General features: G+C 31.7%; 1 protein-coding gene across 1 annotated transcript in view; it reads right to left on the reverse strand.

Moving 5' to 3' along the window:
* Positions 1–2041: 2041 nt before the first annotated feature.
* Positions 2042–22927, reverse strand: part of LOC118182070 (E3 ubiquitin-protein ligase AMFR-like) — a 93387-nt gene continuing 72501 nt past the window's right edge. The window contains exon 16 of the mRNA XM_085822018.1: positions 2042–5987. Coding sequence (XP_085678144.1) covers positions 5909–5987 — 79 coding nt within the window. The 3' untranslated portion in view covers positions 2042–5908. The remainder of the gene's footprint in view (positions 5988–22927) is intronic.

Consider the following 22927-nt stretch of genomic DNA (forward strand, 5'->3'; position numbering starts at 1 on the left):
AGCTTTTTAATTTAGATTCGAGAATCATCTTTTTGTAGTTTGCATTTTCTTTTTTGAATTTGAGCCAGGCTTGGTGTCTTAATTCATCGTCAGTAATCGATTTCATTTTCCGTTTCAATGCTCTCGCCTTATGCTTTTGAGCGCGTAACTCTTTAGTCCACCAATTTATATGAAAGTAAGGTTTTGCAGATCGTATTGGAAAGGTATTTTCACATATTTCTTGGATTTTTTTTATAAAAACTTCTGTAGTTTATTTAGATCTTCTTTTGTTGCACTTAGTTGGAAGGAAGAAGTCATTGGAAATGCGGATTGTTGAATTTGCTTAATAAAGTTCTTTTCTTTCCTTTTAGTAATTTTAAAACGTTTCATTAAAACTGATTCTGAGTTCTCTTTGATTTCAAAAGTAATATATTTATGATCTGAGTGAGAGTTGTCTTCTTCAATTTTGCGATTTGAAATCGAATTAATTAGGTGATGGGAAGTAACTACGAGATCTGGCCACCCTCTCCCATACATTGTTTCGAAAGAAGGTAAATCCGAGGCTTGGTTATGAATGGCAAGATTATGCGAATTGAAGAATTCCTCAAGGGACCTTCCTCTTGGACTTGTGGAATTGTAGCCCCAAAGCTGGTTGTGTGAGTTGAAATCTCCACAAACCATCGCAGAGGGCACAGCGTACTGGTAGTTTTTCCTTCGGATCTTTGCAAGTATACGTTTCATGGGGGCCTGCACATTTTAAGCATCTGACCGCGTAGTTACATAGTTTCTATACTATGGCCATAACGCTGGGGCATGTGCCATCGCACAGGGCCAGGTGTTTTTTTTTTAAATTATTTTTTTTAATAGGGTCTTACAAGAATATCCAATCCTCTCAATTTTTCTAGCTTCCATACTTTCTTTCCTGCTTCATTTTTCTTAATTTCAACTAGGAATAGGGGCAATTTGCCGAACTTTGCTAACAGGGATTTCCAGCTCTTTTAATTCTTGTTTGATTTCTTCTAGTTTTGTAGTGTGAGGTAATCTTTTGATTACAACTTTTATCAGCTTTTTTTAGAGTTAATTTGAAAGGTATGAAAGGGCACACCATCTTTCTAAAACATGTCCGTTACTGCACGGTAATCATCTGAAGTTTTTGCAGAAATCGTTAGTGTTCTCCTGTCATTCCACCTTCATAATTTTTTATATTTAGGGTATCCTCAATTCTCTCTTTTAATTTTCCCCAGTCTCCTGTAAATTCACAGAGTACGATGGGGGGGATATGCGTGGCTGTCTTTGGGGGGGGTTAAGAATTCTCCCTCTCCTGTGCTATCCATTTTATCACCGTCAGGTAATTCCGCGAATTTATTTTTCTGCGGTGGTTCGGTTATTTCACTTTCTGAACGCGTTCGTTTTAGAATGTTTCTTGGGGAAATAATACCCTCATCATCAATTACTTTTTTTAGTCTTGGAATTTTTTCTCTCTTCTCAGGAAACCACCTTATATATCTCCGATATCTGAACTTCCGGGAGGGAGATTCTTTCACTAATACCTAACAGTGTCCATCTCCTAACCCTGATGAAAAGACTTCTTTTCCCTCTTTGTCCATTGGAGTGACCTTCGAAGCTGTAACCGGAATCATTAACAAAGGCACAGAATGTCACCACCGATATGAAAACTATTGCTCTCGGAAAATTAGAAATATCTTCACGGCTTGGTAAGAACTACGCCAAGACGAGAAAGCATCAATTCCTTAGCTGTTGCAAGTTGCTAATTCAGTGTGAATTCAGAATACTGAAATATCTTCGGATTAGTTTTCTCTTAATATGTGCTTTGCATTGTGCTGTGTTTAATATGCTTAGTAGGAGTAAAACTACTGATTGTAATCTGTGATACTATTTTTGTAGAAAGTTCCAGAACTCAAAAGTGTTTCTTTTGATAAATTTTATCAACCTATCATTGGCGTGCATTCAATCTATTAGGAACTTATATGCATGCAACAATACTCTTAACAGATTCCATTTTATTACATGAAAAAGCTACAAAAGAAAAAGGGACATAAAATACTTTCTAGTAGCAAACAATCTTTATTAACAGAAACATTTTTTAAATACCAAAAACAAAAGTATTTAAATAAAAAAAAAAAGTGCACACAAACCTGTTTAAACCTTTCTTCCCCCCCCATACAAATAAGATATTTAAGTACAAAATCAAGTTTATCACAGGCTAAAAATATTTTTTTTATAAACTACAAATTTTGCACAAAAATATCAGCATATACCATATGACTAGTTTTATCTTTTACAAACATAAAACATATTTTTATTATCTTTACATGAAACTGAAATAGAAGCTCAACTATGCACAAAAGAACAAAAGTACATAATCAGGACACCCACAATATCAGCACAAAACCCCAAACTCTTATTATTAATCAATAAAGAACACAAGAAAGGATACGCAATTAGCACCTGCTTTCCTTTATATGAATACAAATAAAAACATATACCAGAAAACTTATTCAAATTTTTTTTTATGTAAATAAATCTAATTTAGGATGCAACAATTACTAAAAATACACCTTTTTGCTCAAATTCCAAAGAAAAACATTATTAAATTAATATCCTGTTATGGATTTCACTGCAATTAACAACATACATTTTTACTTAAACTATAACTAGAAATTATGTTTCTTACAATAAAAAGTATTTATATTTTTTTACTATGAAGTTTAAAGCTTCAGTTATGTTTATTTTTAAATGAGTACAAATTTTAAAAATATGTAAAACACAATTCTAGAGATTTTTACTAATCTTGAGTAAGACTTATTATAAGGCATAGAAAACAATTTTTAAAAGATAATGCATATCATTAAAAAATAATGCAATGAAATTAAACTTATTTAACTGAGTATGTATCAGATTCTCAATCAGCACAAATGAAAGAGAAAAATAAAAATATCAACATTTAGAATGATAAGCATCACTTATGAATATTAAATAAAAGTAATATCCATAAATATGAGAAACACTAAAATGAAATAACTTTTTCACAAATTATACAGTTAAAACTAATATAACTGAATTTAATTTTCATGCATTTTTTAAAATATCACTTAGATATCATAAATCCTTACTTTTTTCAAACCACTTCAAATTGTACATAAGTTTCACACTTTAAAAATTTGTATATCTAAAAAATAAGTATGACTTGCACAGAACTTTAATGATAAATGGAAAAATTATAGTAATCTAAATTACTTGTAACTAAACTAGGAGCTCAAAGCAATTCTAATGTAATTCCAAAAATGTAAATAAAAAATCATTCACATTCAATACAAAACCCTGTGAAATTTTAGTTTTTGTGCAACAAAACTGTAGAATAGTAAGGCTTACATTTGCTATGAAAGAAAAAGGAAGAATCAATTTCCTCTTCAATTTTATGAACTCATACTTCGACTGAACATTAATTCTTGTAATTAACATTCATTAAATTATATACATCTTTCTATTTTCACCTGCAACTATTCTACAGAAAACTTCAACAGAAAGTATCACAAGAATAACATAATATTTACAAGACAAATTATTCAACAGTTTGTATTTTGCCAGTCAATTTTAAAGCCAAAATATAAAACTGATTTCAGAATAATCACAATTTAGCCCATTACTTATACAAAAATGCCAGACTAAAAAATAAAATGAAAATTTTTAATAGAGCTGTCAGAATTAAAACCAAAATCTCAAAGCTGATGCTACAAATCCAAGCTTTTTTATGTAGCATTTTCCAAGGAACTGGGACATAAATAATTCACATAGTAAAATATATGTAACATATCAGACAATATTTTATAATATACATAAACTAAAATTAATAGAACATGTCAACACACATGTGTATAGTTTAGAATTTGACAAGTTTAGATTACAAGCCAAAGGGAAGTTAAAAAGCAAGAAACTATATATTTTACAAATACAGATTATAATAAAATATAATAAAGACAGGTAATTTAGACACTGCTAAGAAAATTGTGATTTCACTGATATTACTTTATGATTTCACTGAATACAGATTAAATACAGATTTATCATAACCTTGTAACAAATAAAAACACTTTGCCTTTATGACCTTCTACAGTCAAAACAATTACTCTTTCCATAAAAAGGAATTCTATAAAGACTACATTCTCAAATAAGAATTCTTTATGAACAGAGGGTTCCAAAACCAACATTTTTCACTGAAGGGAAGATTAATTTAGAAAAGACCCTTTTTCATTGTTTGCTACAAAATAACTCATTCAATTACTTTTATATAGGTGTTTACAAAATTCCGGAATGTGCTTATCAAAATGGTTTATATTTTGCAAAAACAATCAGGAATTATAATTTAAAGTAAATGTTTCAAATATTTAAAAAAATGGATGCCAAGTGAACTAAGCCCCAAGTATATGAAAAATCTGTTTATCATATTAAAGATTAAAATAAACTTTATAAACAGCAAAATAAGGAAAACAACAATTTTTAATACAGCATAAAAAGAGCAATATTTAAAACAAAAGAACATAATTAGTTTTGATAATAAAACAGAAAAATCTGAACTACATTAGTAAAACAATCCACTTCTAGAAAATCAGACACATTTCTTTCGTAATAAAATAATGAACAAAATTACAAAAGAAATCCTATGAAAACAACCATGATCTAAAATCTAACCTGAAAGGGGAAGATATCATAATTATATACCTTTACTATCTCCATAGTAAATAACTATTATTCTCATGCATTACTTATATTTTCCTCAAATATAAAGTTTAAAATTTAGTTAGTTAATTCAAGTTAAAACTTTTAGGAAACACACTGTGCTTTTTGGAATAAAGTAGAAAAGAAATTCCCAAATTTTCAATTAAAAAAGAAAAAAGAAAGAAAGAAAAGACATGGAGGAGGGGGAGAAAAACGAAAGTACAACACATATTGCTTTCTTTCTTAAAATTCAAACCTCTTTACACAATATAACATCCGCTACTACATTCCTTAACAAAAAATTCAATACTTACACAAACCGTTAAAAGAAAATATACTTTTTAATTTATACTTTCTTTTTGCAACTATATTTATAGTGGCTGATAGATATTCATAAACAAAACATATAAAAGAGACAGATTGAAAGAATAAATGTTTAATAATCCACTACAATCTTTTCACTGAATAAAAAGAAATTGGTAAAATAATTCATAGTTGAAAATTTTTGATATCACAGCCATGAACACTATTATTTTCAACTTACTGGGTGTATTTATTATTTTCAACTTTGTACTTAGCAAAACAGTTTAATAAATTATTAAAATATATCTGGAAAATTACAAATACCACTGAATATATGCATAAGACATAATTAAATTTTATTGGGCATTAACATTTGATAAAAATTTGAAAGAAGGGTTTGAAGAAAATTTCATCAATATTTCCCCATTTACAGTGTAAACTGCTTTTTGTTTTTACGGGGAAAGAAAGCACAATGAACGGTTTCAGAAAGTTGGCATTTATTCAATTTCTAAAAAAAACCATGATTTTGCAACATAGAGCTAAATTTTTACTACTTACTTTATTAGAAAAACATAAATAAAATAAAAGGCTCTTCTGGTTGCTTATATTTAAAGCTTTTTATAATACAGCACAAAAAAACTGTTAAATAACATGACAATAAACAAAATTAAATCATTAAAAGACTTAAGGGGCGTGAAACTGTGTCCCTGCTTTCAAGTAATTAAAAAAAGTTCATAAAAAGATTTTTTTCTGCATTTGAATTAAAGCAACTGAAACTACTACATGAACTACTTTCAAATGATACTTTGGCCAACACTTGTGAGCAATTCTCAAGAAAATGCTAATATAATGTTTGTTCATCAGAACTCTGTTCAAAAAACACCTTTTATTATTCAGATGAACTTGATGATGTGGTTGATGTACTTCCACTTCTCCTTCTTCCAACAGCAATGCGCGAAATATATTTGCTGGAAAAGAAATAGTTGTGAATATAACTTCTTAGAATGATATATAATAAATTTTATTTAAAAAAATAAGTGTTTCAAATACATATTTTATAGATATGGGCACAAATAATTCAACATTCAAATAATTATAGGTTAAGACAGCATACAACTGAGACAATAGCAACCTAGAAAAAAATAACTGCATAGAGAATTTTCCAAGTGATACTGAGTCATAGTTACATTTCATGTTAGAATAATTCACAATCCCCGTGCTCATTCAATTGCCACCATGTCAACTTCGGTGAGCTATCAGTAATTCATTTGACATACGACTAATCCAGACATTCAGTTTACTGATGAAAGTATCTAATTATATATGTAATAAATATATCAGCACTACTATTTTATAACCTTTTTTTTTATTTTTTTTGTCTCACCATGTGAAATCATACCACTCTAGAAAACAAAAAAATTTAATGTGGACAACATCCTTGTATGGCCTATTAAATTATACACATTTATTGCAACATTTCATTAAACTTATTTCCCCGAATTTCATTAGAGATATATTTTTCATTCAATCAATTCAGGTCTCACTTCACGGCAAGGAAAAAATACATTACAAACATCTTCATTACAAATCATCATCATCATTCATTACAAATTGTAAAATACAGAGAAACTAAAATACCATATAAAGTTAAAAACCACTAGAAAAAACGATTTTACATCTAAAATTAAAGTTTAAATTAATTAAAATTAGGGAGAACGACAGATTTATCGGTGCACAAAGCTTTTAGCCCCCTCACTCAGCAGCTCGTCACAACTTTTAAATTGCTGATGATTATACAACTACTGCATGCATATTAACTAAAGGCATAAAAATCTTAAACATAACATAAGAACAATATAATTCAATCACTTTTAAAGCAAAAAATACACAATTGACCAACATATAAGAATAAAAATACTTAGCTCACCGAGCTCGGTAACGGATTGGTCGATTGCAAAAAGGGAGGTGCGCATCTACATGTTTTAGCAATCCCATGTACAAAATTTCAACACTCTGAGGCTACTCGTTTTTGAGTTTTGCAAGATACATACATACGCACGTATCTCGCATTACTCAAAAACGAGTAGCCTCAAAGCATTGAAATTTTGTATACGAGATTACTAAAACATATAGTATACATACGGACAGACATGACGGAAAATCGCCTCTGAATTCATTTTGGGAAAAAGACTTTATTCTGTCTGTATTTACATATGTAATTTAAAAACATCATTCAAATGGAATCGAGAGTGGTTAAAATGGATATTTGTAATATGATATCCAAAATTTTTCAGGATTACAATACTTCCTTCACTTTGTACAAGGAAGTAAAAAAAAAATGGCTTCTTGTTTACTCTTATGTAAGCCATACTCTCAATATTTCTTCAAAATCTTTTTCTTTCTCAGGAACATAATTATTTGAAATCAGTTTTAATCAATTTGAAATCAGTACCACAGGGTTTTCTCTTATGGCTTTTAATAAAGCCTTAAAAACATTTTCTTTTTATTCCTTATACATAAAAGGCATTTTGCTATTAAAAACAACCTTTGATGTCATTCCATTTCCTGGATTCACACATTTTCTGCACATGGAAATTACAAACTTTTAAAGAGCTATCAATGAAAAATAAAGACATATCAACAAATGTGAATTGAATACAATAAAACAATTACCTGTGTGACAAATTTCACTCATGTAATACCACTCTAAGAATAAAACCCAAGTATATGTAGGATGATCATTATTAAACATAACTATAACACAAATTTGAGAATAAAATCATTAAGCAGCCATGGAATTAACAACATAATTTTCATGAACATAATTTTCAGAAACATTTATTCGCTTCTTGTACACATTATTTTCACTGCTTGTATGTAGTGAAAAGCACAAAAAGAAAAACAGATGTTGAGAGAAAAACTTCTGAGATCAAAAGCAAAAAAACTGAAATAACTTTGGCTGCCACTACTTTTCCCCAAAAATTCTTAAAAGAAAAAACTTATCACGGTCTTCTTGTAAAACATATGTATTCTGTGTTAATAAAACAAAAGCAATTTCATTTTGCCACAGACTTCTTAGCTAATAATTTTGGTCTTGCTTTCAAATCTTGCTCGAATCTTCCTTATGGCATATAATACAATTTTTTTTTTTTTTTTTTTTTTTTTTTTTTTGTTTCAACAGCCAATCCCTTATCATATCTGCCAAATTTATAAATTTTTCAGGGGGGGGAAGCATAAAGTGAAATTTACATAAAAAATGATGCATAGCTGAATAGTATGAAGCAATTACATGAGGGACAACTATAAAAAATTTAAACATACACATGTGTAATTAATTTTAAAATAATTACAGCAGCCTCGTTTGCTTTTTTAAAAAGTGGTTTGGGATCTACACATTTTAGCAATAATTCTTTATTTTTCAATATCAAGGTATTCATAAATTCCCAAAATAAAAGGTTAAGACATTTTAAAATACAACAGAAAATAAAAATGCTTTATTTTAGAGCTTTTTTCCCCTCCAAAAAATATAATTTAATATATTATTATTGTAATGATATTTTAACAATGCTAATATGTTAATATTAAAAAACAAAATTTGCAAATTTCTGAATCAAAAATTAAGGAGTCAAATTGATCTCAGAATATGCAAAATTTTAATGAGTTGCCATATTTAGCTAATCTAAACACTCATTAAAATTGCACATCGAGGAACAGAATCTTATGTTTAAAATGGAAAAAAAAAAAAAAAATTCTCAATAGCTAATCATAGTTGAACACTTTACACAACTGTGGTTTTGTGAAAATGAGCCACAAAACTCCTTCAGCTGGTCAACTAGATTTCCTTGACACCTTTCATACCAATAAAAATTTACCTTCTTCAGTTAAATTAATTATAATCTATTTCTTTTTGGTACTTTCAAAATTTTAATATCTTAGCTTTTTTAAGTTTCATTACTATACTCCAGGGGGGGGACAAACTTCATGATAATAGCAGCCCCATTTAAAGATTCAGGAATTTTGAAAGGCCCAACTAGGTTTTGCAAGAGCTTCAAAGTCCATATCTACATTGTTTTAAATGTAATGAAATATAATTTTATGAAAAGGAATGTCAGAAGAAATAAGTGAGAATTTCATATTTTCATTTTTACTTTTTTATGTTATGTTCACTGTGTGTGTTTGTGCAAGATATCAAAATTTGAAGAAAAATTTATAGCTATATAAAAATTAAATTGAACAAATTAGCAACATACCTTTAAATAACTCATTTTCAATTAAAAAGCACAACCCCTTCAATGCATCAGCGATTTCCCTGCAATTTTAGCATTGCTGTAAATGTTTTCCCAATCACTTATCCAGAACTAAAAGAATTTCTGAACTTGTAAATAGCACTACAACTAAATATGCCTTCTCTTTTGCTGCCTACGCTTGCTAGTGCTAAAAGATATATCTTGCTCCACTACTTTGACTCACCGTTAAAAATTTAATGCATTATGATCAAATTTGTAGGATGCAAATTGTGCCTACTATGATGTGCCATGCCATACAGTAGGATGTGCCATGCCATACAGTAGTTTTTCTCTCAACAAGTAATAAACATATGTTTGTAATATAAAGTGATTGTGATTTTGTAATTCTTCAGAAGTTCCCAGTATCTTCTACTATATACAGCTGATACTGCAGTGAACTTTTCATCACACACACACACACAAATAAAAAAAAATCTCATTTATGTTCCTGTATATTCAGAAAAGTTTCTTTTTATGATACAGTAGGCTCACGATTATCCGCGCCTGCCGCACAAAGTCTCCTTTTTCTTTCTTTCTTTTTTTTTTTTTTCTTTTACAAGCGTAAAGCAAAGAAAATAAAAATGTTCACAAAACTGAGCAAAACTTTCAATTTGCTAACAAAGTGCTTATTTAAAGCAAAAATATCCCAGGCCTTCCCGGAACCTTCCCCTCTGATGAGTAAGTGATTTCTTACTCACCCTTGCAGTGCCCGCTCCACCGCCCTTCTCGTCTTACTGATACATCCACTTTCTCCCACTCGCCATTGTTAGTTTAAGCCTGATAGTGTTTGTGAACCTGTCGGAGTTCATTTCTTATCTTTTATTGTGTTCAGTGCTTGTGCATTTTAGTTTGGTGTTTTTCATTATCGATTTAAAATGTCAGGAAAACGAAAGAAGGTTGTGTTGGTAATTGCGCAAAAACTAGAATTAATTTCCAAAAAAGCAAACGGCGCTACAAAGCAGCAGATGGAATTGGATTACGCAATATCGGAAACAAGAGTGCGTGACATACTAAAGCAAAAAGACAAACTGGTGAACTTTGCATCAATGTCGAACAGTGCTTCCCCAATGAAAACGCGCAAACCTATGAAAGGTTTTCTACCTTTGATGAGCTAGACACGGCATTGACAGAGTGGTTACCTCAAGTTCGAAAAGAGGGTACTCCTGTAAATGGTCCTATCATTGCGGTGAAGGCAAAAACCCTTTTTTAGTTGTTAGACCCGAAAGAAAATTTTGATGCGTCTGTTGGCTGGTTGACTCGTTTTAAGCAGCGACATGGAATTTGAGAAATTGAACTTCATGGGGAGAAGCTTAGTGGTGACCAACAAGCAGCCGACGATTTCCACCATGAATTTGAAGAATTTGTTTTAAAAGAAGAGCTATCTTTTGAACAAATTTACAATGCCGACGAATCGGGACTTTTGTGGAAATGTCTTCTCACTCACACTTGAGCATTTGAAAGTGAAAGTAAAGCGGCGGGTCATAAAAGCAGCAAGGAAAGGATCACTATCATGTCTTGCAGTAATGCTATCAGTGGACATGAACTTAGACGTGTTGTCATTGGAAAGTCCCCCCCCCCAAAAAAAAAAGATCTTTCAAAGGCACGAGGATAGAAAATTTGCAAATTTGCCCGTTGATTAATTTAACCAAAAAAAAAAAGGATGGATGAACCAAAACATTTTTCAAGAATGGTTCGAAAAAATCTTTGTTCTTCAAGTGCGTAAACATCTTAAATCGAAAAAGCTGTGCTATTGATCGAAAACGCATCTTCTCACACAGCAACAAGCATGCTAAAGTTTTATGGTAGACAAATTTTTGCAAAGTTTCTCCTTCCAAACGTTACTGCGCTAATCCAACCCATGGACAAAGGAGTCATTGCAACAATGAAGAGAACATACCCAACCAAGCTGCTAATGATCAAAATTGAAGAAGGTTATGATATGAAAGAGTTTTGGAAATACTACACAATCTTGGCAGCATCTATGACATTGCATCTGCATGGGACTCAGTGAAACCGTCATCCTTCTTAAAATCATGGAGAAAACTCATGCCTAATGTTGAAGCCAACAACAACCTAACCCCTTTGAGTTGTGAAGAAGAGAATGAAGATGTAGACATGCTCACAGCAACTCTTGCCGATATGGTGAAAACAGTTCTGGGTGATGAGAACGTCGATGCTGAAAACATAAATGAGTTGTCGGAGTGTGACGTCAACGAACCTGGCTTCGAAAGCTTGACAGATGACGAAATTGTGAAAAAAGCAGGAGGAGTGATCGAGAATGAAGGACAGTGAAGTGAAGGCAAAGAAGAGCCCACTGTGCAGATGCGGAAAACTCACAAAGGGGCTTTGCAACAAGTCGATGGACTGCTCAGCTATTTGGAAGAACAAGACGACGCAAAGTTGGCCAAAAAACTTATGCTACAGAAAATGCAATCTCGGATCAAGAGAAAATGCATCCAAAGCAAGAAGCAAACACAATTAACTGATTTCTTCAAAAAGGTGTAGTTTTACAGTTATGCTTTTGTAATTACATAATACATTACAGTATTAAAACAGTACATACGTATTAATTTTCCTGAGTATCCTTGAGGCCTCTCGTAAGTATACAAAGCACTTTTGTGTTTTCATTAACAAAATGCATTTTAGGTTAGTTTTGAGTGATATACTAAAATATTAAGCTTTAGTTAAACATTTCCTGCTGTTTATTTTATGTTTTATTGTACATAAAACAATTTTTCAAAGTTGGAATGACTGTTTTTTCTTTTGCTATACCCGTTCTTAGTTTTTTTTGGATTATCCGTGATTTTTGTTATCTGCGGTGGCCGCGCCACCCAATCCCGTGGATAATCGGGAGTGTACTGTATATGAATCTGCAACTATTGTTAAGACGTAACTGAATATTTTTTCTCGTACAAAAAATTTAAATTTCCTTTGCTTTCATTTTTGCATAAGAAAACCAAGCTTCCCTCCAGATTCCATTTGTAATTGTTGACTGGTTTTAGCAGAAGAGAATGAAATTAAAGAAGCAATTTTAATGGTCTTTGTGAGTACAATTAGGGAAAAAATTTGAGTGAAAGATAATGCACTAGTTTAAAAAAAAAAAAATATGAAGCATATTTTTAAAGTACCGTTTTGGATTTCTGGCACGGCAGCACTGCAGTCGGCATTCCGCTCATGCTCACCATTTACCTCATCCGTTAGCAAGCCAAAGATGCCATTAGGGAAACTCAAACTTTTCGTCTATTTAAACATGTATTTTACATGGCTTTGCTGACGCTGAAATATATCGTCGGTGATTTATTTTCCGGCTGCTAAAGATGTGGAAGCAGCTGAAATTCATCATCAGATTAGCGAAGTGTATGGAACACATTATAAGTGATGGAATGGTTTGGAAATGGTTTTAAAGATCACCACACGAATGTTCATGATGATGAACGAAGTGGACGACCTCTTGTCATTACTAAAAATCTCACTGCCTCATTTCCCTGGGAACAATTTTATCACTCTCCTTATAATGCTGATCTAGTGCCTAGTGACTTCCACCTGTTCCTGCATTTGAAGAAACATTTAGGCAGTCCTTGTCACAATGAAAATGATAAGATCAAAATGACCATGTTGCTGTGGGTGTCAAATCAGGCAAGAAACTTCTGTAAAGAGAGATTAAAAAACTGGTTGTACAATACAATAAGTGCCTTAACACTGGTGGAAATTATGTAGAAAAACAAAAACTGAGAAACAGGCTTTCATACAAAAACAAAATTGGTTAAAAATTCCACTTGTTCCTTCTTTATTTCCATATGGTAATTACTTCAAAAACAGGCCTCTAGACTCGAGGCCTTTTTTTCATAAGCACTTTTCTGGAAAGATTAGAATAAGTGAAACAAGAAGATGCAGGCTATGAAAATACTGTTCTTCGAGAAAGGTTTGTTTGTTTACTTGAATATGTCAGAGTAAACAACAGTTAGCTGCCAGAAAGAAGGGATGCCTTCATGGAAGACATTTTAATGGAAACTGGCTCTATATACACCATCCGAGAAATAACAAATTGTTTAATACGAGGTGTTAGCTTTTCCAGGATTTTATTTTTAAAAAATAATATTTAGTTTTTCTTGTACATTTAACCCTTTTGTGATAAAAGGCACCAATGCATATGCACCACTGGGGCCAGCTGTTTTATTTGCAAGCTTTTCTCCAGGGCTGGAAGGTTTTTCGCTACTCAGCCTAAGTCCATGAAATTACATAAGGATGAACGCATTGTTTAATATTGTTTTGTATAATATATATGTGGTATAAGTTCTGTATAATTTTTTTATTTATATACTTCATATACTAAACCATATATATATTTATTTTGAAAGTTAATTTTTGTTTCAGTACTTACCTTTTAGTAACTTTTGACATTATTATATATTTTACAACTAAATATTTTACTTAAAATCCATTTTTAGTGCAAAAAATTTCAAAGCAAAGATCTATACATAGACTCCAACCTTCAGCAAACCTTGTCAGTAGTCAACGCGCGAACGACATTTTTACAACTTTGAAAATGTGCGCGTAGCGTATGTTGTAATTAACCATTCATTAATTTTAAATTAATAATTAATTGTAATCAATTTTATTACATTTAAAATCCATATACATATAAAACTGAATAATTAAAAATATACCTTGTAAATTATATGCACATTTAATTAGAAATTTTCTTTTAACTCCTCAAGCATTCACTAATAAAAAGTACTTCAAATCACTACTAATCATAGAAAAAACCAGAAGCTATAAATCATATCTTTATTCTGGATATGATTTCTACAGGGAAATAAAATTTAAATAACCAAGAATGATACATATAAGTATTAAACAAAATACGCATAATTTATGAATGCAAAGATTTATATGTAGCATGCTTAGCAAGCTTAAGTTCTGATTTTGAGAATGTTTTTTTATAACACAGTTCTTCATTTGCCTGCATATTTATTTTTTCAATCAAAACTGCTTCAAGAGTTTTAAGACCTAAATTTGGTCGAAATTCCGTCTGATTTTTTTTTTTAACAATGGAAAAAATTCTTTCGCAAGCTGCATTTGAATGAGGTATTATTAAGACAGCAAGCATTACAGAAGGCAATACTTTGTATTTAATACACCCATTCATATTTTTTAATTTGGCAATTTCTCCCCATGCTATATCAATACGCAAATCTACAATTTCTTTCAAATCATCTACTTGATACATGGAAAATTCAATTTCTACTTGATTAAGACATTTTTCATCAATAATGGATGGAAAAGTATTCATCAAGTAAAGAACAGATGAAAATGAGACTTCAGTTCTCAAGTTGATGTCAGCAACTTCAGCATGTTTTAGAAATGGATCACTCAGTGGAAATTTATCAATTATATATGAACATGCAGTTACAAAAAAAGCTCGCACAGAATTGAAAAATGATTTCACTTCACTTTCATTCAACTTGGCATTTTTTAAATATAGTCTTGTTTCCGCACCAATCACTAAATTTTCATTTTCTTTTTGTTTACTATACTTCTGAAATGGAATAGACATTAGAGTAACATCTTCATTTTCTTTAGAAATTACTGATGGTTTTACGAATCTAACAAATAAATTCATTAAAAGTTCAAAAAGTTCTCTTCTCAATTTATGTATATAAGGAGCTTGTTGTTGCAAATTAATATTTACTGTTATAAACAAAGGCAAAGTATTTTTCAAAAATAACAAGTACAATTTGGTGGTCGGTGACTGAAAAATTTTTTTAATGTTTTGCAATCTCTTTCCTTCATTCTCACTGTTATCTGGTTTATCTCCAAAAAAATTTATCACAGCATCCCACTGTTCCAAAATCCTTGTTATAGATTCTAAAAGAGACAACCATCTTGTACTGCAATATTTCAAAATTTTATGAGATTTTGCATTCTGTCCCAAAATTTGTTGAGCAACTTTGAAGCTATGCTTCCGTTTCGAACTTTTCTCCAAGTAAAAATATATATCTATTATCAACATTTCAATTTCTGAGCCAATTAATTTTTCAGTAGCTTTTTTTGCAGCTATATGCAAGAGGTGGCACGGACAACCTCGGGTGATTATACTTGGTTGATGCATTTTGATAAATGATGCTACACCTTTAAACTTTCCAATCATATTACTAGCATTATCTGAAGAAAATGATAAGCAATTTTTCCATTCTAAACCATTGTTTTTAAAGTTTTCATTTATACAATTAAAAATACCTTCTCCTGTATTATTCGTGCATTCTAAAATAGAAATCAATGAAGTAATTATCACTCCCTTTTCTTTACTGTAGTATGTTATAACCAATGGGTACAGTTTGTTATCATTGTTATCATTACTTCCATCAGTACTTAGAGAAAATGATGTACTGCACACTGATTTTATAATATCAGCAACAGTATTTTCTGCAAGCGTTTTCACAATAGCAGCAGTTTTGGTATGACCGCAGCTAAATTTTTTTGCTATGGCAGAATCCGGAAACATTGCTTTGAAAAGCTCTTTGGAATGATCCGAAACAGAAAGCGGTAGATTATGTTCAATTAAAAAACGAACAAAATAGCATTCGGCTTTTATAGGATCTGTTTCATCATCTTTTATTAAGAAATTTGTTATTTCTTTAGATTTTACGGTGCCAAGTTCTATATGCTTTTGAGAAAACACATGCCGTTTACAGTCATCTTTTCCACCATGAGCAACTGAGAAGTCTTTGTTGCATACACTGCAGTGTGCGTGATTCACAGAAATTTCGGACGCTTTAATGCATGGAAATTCTGAAGAATATGAATCTTTAAACTTCTGCTTTGATAATTTTGGCTTCTTCGTTCGAGGCAGCATTATGATTAAAAATCTTTCAACTGATTCACAGTTCACAAGACACACGCTAAGCTCTCGCCATAAACTACACAATGCAGCCGAATGCAGCCTAAACATGCATCAGCGAGGAACCTGGGAGACAGACAATTGGGTGGAACTATTGATAAGTTGTTAACGGTTGGAGTTACTGATCTACGATTGGCTAATTCTTCAAAACTAGGAACGCACTCAACATGTGATATATGATAACACGAGTATTCAGCCAATCATCGGATGAATTAGTTGGTTCCGTTTTGCGTACTGGTTCTCCTGCTCTTGTTTCTGTAAAATCCGTAGTTTTTTCCATACTTTTCGTAGCTCGTAGTTTTTCATGAATTTCCGTAGAAACTACGGAGAATCTGCAGTAGTTGGAGTCTATGTCTATACACGGCCCTATATTAAAATCACAGCATTCACAATAGTTTGTTTGCCTTTTTGGAACATTTTTGCAGGAGTGCAAATAAACAAAGCATTATCATCGCATTTTCTTAGAATATTCATTTAAACAAAGCACTTTCCCCTTTATCTTTGAAAACAGTTAAGTTTACTTTAAACAGTAACATTTCACCAACTTTTATTTCGGGTGGCAAAACATTTTCAGTCATGCTTTTCCTCATTATAATTACAAATTATTTGTTCCAAGTCTAAAGAATTCCTCTGCCAATGATGGAGACATAAATATATATATAGTACAAAGTCCGAAAGCCGGACTCGTCCAGACTTCGGCGATTCTGGATATCAGATCATCAATTTAAATCTAGTAAGACACCATGTAGAAATTATAAAATTAAAAATACGAAATAATGATTTATGAAATATTAAGTATTTATGATCTAAAGGATATCAAAATTTACAAAAAAAAAGCTTAATATTTATTTGTTTACATAATTAAACATTTCTTTTAATGTAGGTTGTTTAAGTTACTTCTTTTTTTGTGCTAATACTTTCTCTTTAATTCTGTAGACAGACATAATCTCTTGTTTAATTACATTGTTGAAGTCCTGTAACTGCCGTGTCGAAAATTCCGACTAACTTGTCAATCGAAATTTTTTTGTTTTTAAAACACTGTCACTTTCTTCACTATCAGTAGCGGTATTTTCTGGATCTAGAACCATACTACCGATTTTGCCATTCATTAATTGATTGATGATTCAGAAGCATTGCCATCACAATGAAAAACGTCTTTTATATCATCTTCATTTATTACTGCCTCTCCACATTTCTCTACAAAATCTGTTAATTGGAAAATTTCACCTTTGTTTTGTGATATCCAAAAACCTTTAAAATTAGTGGCTATCATCACCAAATTTAGCTATCCTTTACTATACCTATTTGGCTATGCATCATGAGCTTGGCGACAATGACAAGTTGTTCCATTAAATTTTATCTTATGTCTATCGTGCACAGTGACAATTAAGCCTAAATAGTATTAGTTATTTATTATACTTACGTCTATTTCTTGCATATGCTTCTTGAGGCTTATGAGTTTTGAATAAATTCCCACATATACTTAAGACTTATTGAGGGCCAGTGCTAGATATCTTACCACTTGATGCAGTCTCTGAGGGTACTAAATTCTCGGGCCGGTGCAGCCATACGAGCTCTGGCGCTACTTCTGGGTTTATATGAATAAAAAAATCAGTTATTTTTAATTCAAATAGCCTTAAATGCAATCTTTGGGTCTATGAGTATCATCAACAAAATCTATTTTTAGCATATGGAAAGAAATTTTTTGGTAAATTTCATCGTCAACATTTTTTAGTGCATTTAACTTAAATCTGTAATCATCACCAAGCGTAATGTCAACATAAAAAGTTTATCATATTACTTTATTATTCAGTTACTAACATAAAACACTTATTTAAGCATCGCTACATATGTCACTCAAGTTGTCATGTGTTGATAAACATGCAGTGATGAAAGGAAAGTATAATAAATAATGATTCACTAGATTGGCGTCAGATACCGATGTATCTATGTGGAATGTTTCGGTTCGAGAAGTGTGCCAAGCAGATATGCAGAAAGGAAACTAAATTACTGATGGTACAAATTTATGCTAAAATGATTGTTTCTTCAATAACAAGATATTTTATTTAGTGTCGAAGTGAAATTAAGAATTGGGACTCTTCAGATGTTTTATTATGCGTGGAGGGGAGAATCAAATGCACATGCGCAAAAGCCTACGAGAAAAAGCTTCTTGGTGGTTTTGAGGTCTGAATTTTAGATCATTCTGGATATTGAACATCTGGGTTTCGGACTTTGTACTGTATATATATATGTAAAATATAAAAAATATGATGGCTTTGCTCTACGCGAACAGGCAACCTCTAATTAACTTTCTGCAATTTCAAGATCTTCTCTCCTAGACCAGTACTTTCGAGAACATTCTGGCATGTTATGTCATCGCTACTATAAATGCAGGCGTTTGCACCATTTTTCGTCAGAATGCTCCCTGCTAGCTAATATAAGAACCTGCGCTACTCTGTCTCTTCTTTTTCCCTTTGTTAGAATAATTATAACATTGAAAGTCTAAATTTAATCTTAATTTAAATCATTATTGGATAAGTAATTTTGGAGAATATAAAATAGTGATCTGCCATTTTAAGTGAATAAAGATATGGAGTTTAAAAGTGAAATTCTTCTGTGTCTTCAATTCGGTTGCTTTCCACTCCGCAACGCTCACACACAGACTCTGATGTGAACAGACTGCTAAGCTTCTGAAAATATCACATCATCTACAATATGCCCATCTACTGCAAATATCACATATATATATAGAGAGAGAGAGAGAGAGAAAGAGATGGTATCCTTGCTAAAAAGTTCTTTAACCCTTTTTGGCACGCTACCTTTTACAGTTGGAATTTTGACAAAAAATGTAGACAGTCTAATCAGGCCTATAGAAGTACACAGGTAAAATCATGTACAGATAGCACTTACCATTTTAATTCTGTAGGTGTGCCCGAAGCGGGCTTACTGAATGAATAGAGCTTCGAAAAGAATGCTGAAGCGAGCATTGCTGGAAAGCATGTAATAGAGTAAAAGATTTTGCATACGATTAAAAAAACACTAGATTCTGAATACCGTAGCAGATTTAGCATTACCCAGAGTGTGGCACAGGAAGGCCTGCTACTCTTTAACAACCCACCCCCAAAAAAAGCTCTTCTTAGTTATATGATGATTACATGCATATAAATGGAAAAAAAAAAGTAACTTCGTATTTGCATTTCATATTTACACATTTGTCTATTCCCCCCATGGTGGTACTTTTCAAAGAAAGTGCCACCATCTTTAAAAAAGCACAACCCAACACTGCATGTTTTGCACATGTACCAGGATCCATAGCAGATTCAGTATCTGAAGGCAATTCGTGTAGCATTTTCAGCGCTTCACAAATGGTCAGCCTTCTTTAATCCAGTTGCAAAATAATTAAAAATCTGAAAAATAAACTAATATTACATCTACAATTAGAAAATGTAAACTATAAAATTATATAAACATCTACAACTCAAAACATAGCACTAACAAAACGTCTTTGAACGAAAGAGAAAATGAGAACTGCTCTAATGAAGAAAAATCAAACAACTTACTGGTAAAATTACCCAACCTTCAGAAAATCATCCCAACAACCATAAAAATCCCCCCCCAAAAGGGAAATGAAACCCAGATGTGGACCCACCTTTTTATTGTAAATGAGTTTCCCGGAGAGCTCCAGTGAAACAAAGATACAGTTGTTGGTCTGGTCCTAGCACTTCAGTGGTCACACCTGATGTTTGCTGTTTGATTTTAGGCAAGATTCCAAGGTAAAAATTTAAAATATAGAATAAGGAGATTAGCATACAGCCAAGAAAATAACACAGAAATTTCTTTCAAACAATTCTTTTAATAGTCTAAAAAATTCTGGAAGATTTCTTTGATAAATAAGGGTCTTTTAAAAACTAAACATGGCTAAAATATATGGACTGGTTTGTGTTGTGCTGCCATCTAGTATAAAGAAAGAAGGATCAGAGTAACCTATAAATCCTTTTTTATTCATTTTTTCTGTATGTACAGAGGGATATATTATTAGGTGTGCCCAGACCTGACATACCGTGCCACAAAGGGGTTAAGTAAATATTCAACAACTCTTTCCCTGTATAATCCTGGAATTTCGTGGAACTCTGTTTCTTTTCCAGTATAAAAGATAAAATTACAGATATAAACTGATTTAGATCACATAATTTTCTAAAAAGTTTTGACACTTCGACACTGTTAAACTAAGAAGCATTTTGCATACAAAAGGTATAATACTCGATTAGAAGCTGGACTGCAAAACCAAATACCCAAAGCTCTAGCGCTTCCCTCCCAAAAAAGGTTTCATAACATTCATCAATAAATACCACATGTGCATTTAAAGAAAGACCCGGCACTCTAGCAGCATGCTTTTCATTTTAAGTTGATATAATGAAAACCCAAGTACACATGACTTATTCATCACATTTCAAAAAGGTCAAATCTATCCATATCTCAAATCTTATACCATCTTTCAAAAAATATTCTAAATCATTCCAACACTTTGACACAAATAGTGCGATGGGTGGGGGGGGGTTGAACAAGAAACACCCTCTCACACTGGTATGCCAGCCAGGAAAAGAGCAGGTTTCATGCCAGTGCATCTGGGCAACAGTCAGTGCTAAAAGGTTAACATAAAAACCAACATAATGAGAGAGATCAAACCAAATATTGATTTAATTCTTTTAATATGAAATAGATCATCAGTTGCATTTTGTTTTTTGTAAACATTTGAATATTGAAATCCTGAGAATATAACAAAAAAACAATTTGAATTTCCAAAATCAAATACTAGCACTATATTATCATTAGAATCTTTCAAATCCTAACCTAAGAAATCACTGAATATTTTCACATAAAATTTTAGAAAGATTAATTTTATTGGCACTTTATAGAAACTTTTGCTAAAAGAACACATTTCTTGCACTTTCAAGGCATCTGTATCACAAAATCCTTTCATGAGAATCTTGAGTGTCAACAATATTTCAGCAAGACATCCAGCAAAGTTTGCCAGAATTTTCAAAGAATCAGTGTGCTGTACTTCCTTGAGAATTCTTGAAACTTATATGTAGTATCATCTCAATAATTCTGGATATAGATAGCTGACTATATAAAAATGTATTATGCTTGTGAAAACTCGTATGGTACATAAATGCTGTGTCACAAACAACTCCATTTGTCTACTAGTTGAACCATTCAGCCATGACTGCTTTAAAAAATGTATTTTTAAATATTGTTCATAAAAAGCACATTTCAAGTTTTGATTTAAAAGCTTTGAATACCATGAAAAGTCTTCCCCCCCCCTTTGTTTTCCTCCTTTTTTTTCTTCTTAGTCTAATTTAAAAGAATTCTTTGAGATACCTGTTACTCACAAAAAATTTTCAGGATCAGGATTTAATTTCAAGAAAATTCAAAATTCAACATATCTTTATTTTCTTTTACAATGCATGTTAAAAACTGTATTTGTAGTAATGTCTGGCAAGATTTGAGACATTGTATTGCCATTGTATGTACATCTGTTTAAGAAATAATGCATAAAGTGGTAAAAATGCTTAGTGCTGCAGTTGGAATGGACAATTAACTTTGTCATGAAAACTGCAGTTAAGGCTACTAGCATACGCCTCGTAAATTTTTATCAACACATTTTAATCAGTGATATGCATATTCATTTCCATTTCCAAGCTTTGGACAAAATAAATTGATATAATATCAGGGGATTTTTTAAATCTATATTATAAATTTTTAGATAGTTTTGACAGAATATGTGTAATTTAAAAAAAAAAAAAAAAAAAAAAAAAAATTTAAGTGTGTTCAAAGTTCTTCAGATGAAAATAGATCCTACAGTCTCTTATAATTTTCAATTGTTCCCAAATTGTTCATTATGCAGTTCTGAAAGTTTCCAGAGCTATGTGTAACTGAATAATAGAACACATGGGCCAATTAGACATGATAAATTCATATATCATATATTCCGTCCAAAATGTGAAAGAATCCAATGAATTCAGTGAAAAAAATCCATCTTCACTGCAACTCCAAAAATTTTAAACAATTATAGATGAAATAATTTATAATATCTGCTCGAGATTACCAAGGAGGTCATTGCAAAGAGATGCAGATGATAAAAATGTTTTATTATTGTTGAGAAATTTGCATTCCTCCCTTTATGGCTGCGCTGAGCAGAAAAGGTGAACTACATAATTCCACAGTATAATCCTTCCAACCTTCCAACAAGAATGAAGTTAATTACAAGAATTATATTACAAGAATGAAGAAAGAGAGTGTGTATGGTAACGGCTGTGTGCCCTTCCAGTTTTGGTGATGACTGTGTGTCCTCCTGGTTTTGGTGATGACTGTGTGTCCTCCTGGTTTTGGTGATAATTGTGTTATCCTCCAGATGGTGGTGAAAAATGCATGTCCTTTTGATATGTCTTATTAATGTGCCCAACAGCCGTGAATTATTCCAGAGTGGCGTAGCACTCTGAAGGTATGGAAACCTGCAATGAAATATAGCTGTGGAAGACTAGATTGTAATAGGAATCTAGGAGAGTATTCCGGATAATTTACTACACAGCCAAGTATCTGCTTGACTAAATGAACTGTTAAGCAGACTCATGTTGTATCAGTCATGTACATTCATCTGTTATTCATCATATGATTTTACCAACCTGTCATAGTCTGACATTATATGTTAAATTCAAGG

Source organism: Stegodyphus dumicola, chromosome 8, assembly GCF_044657685.1.
Source record: "Stegodyphus dumicola isolate Sdum_Otavi_A_Nest chromosome 8, ASM4465768v1".
Classification (NCBI taxonomy): domain Eukaryota; kingdom Metazoa; phylum Arthropoda; class Arachnida; order Araneae; family Eresidae; genus Stegodyphus; species Stegodyphus dumicola.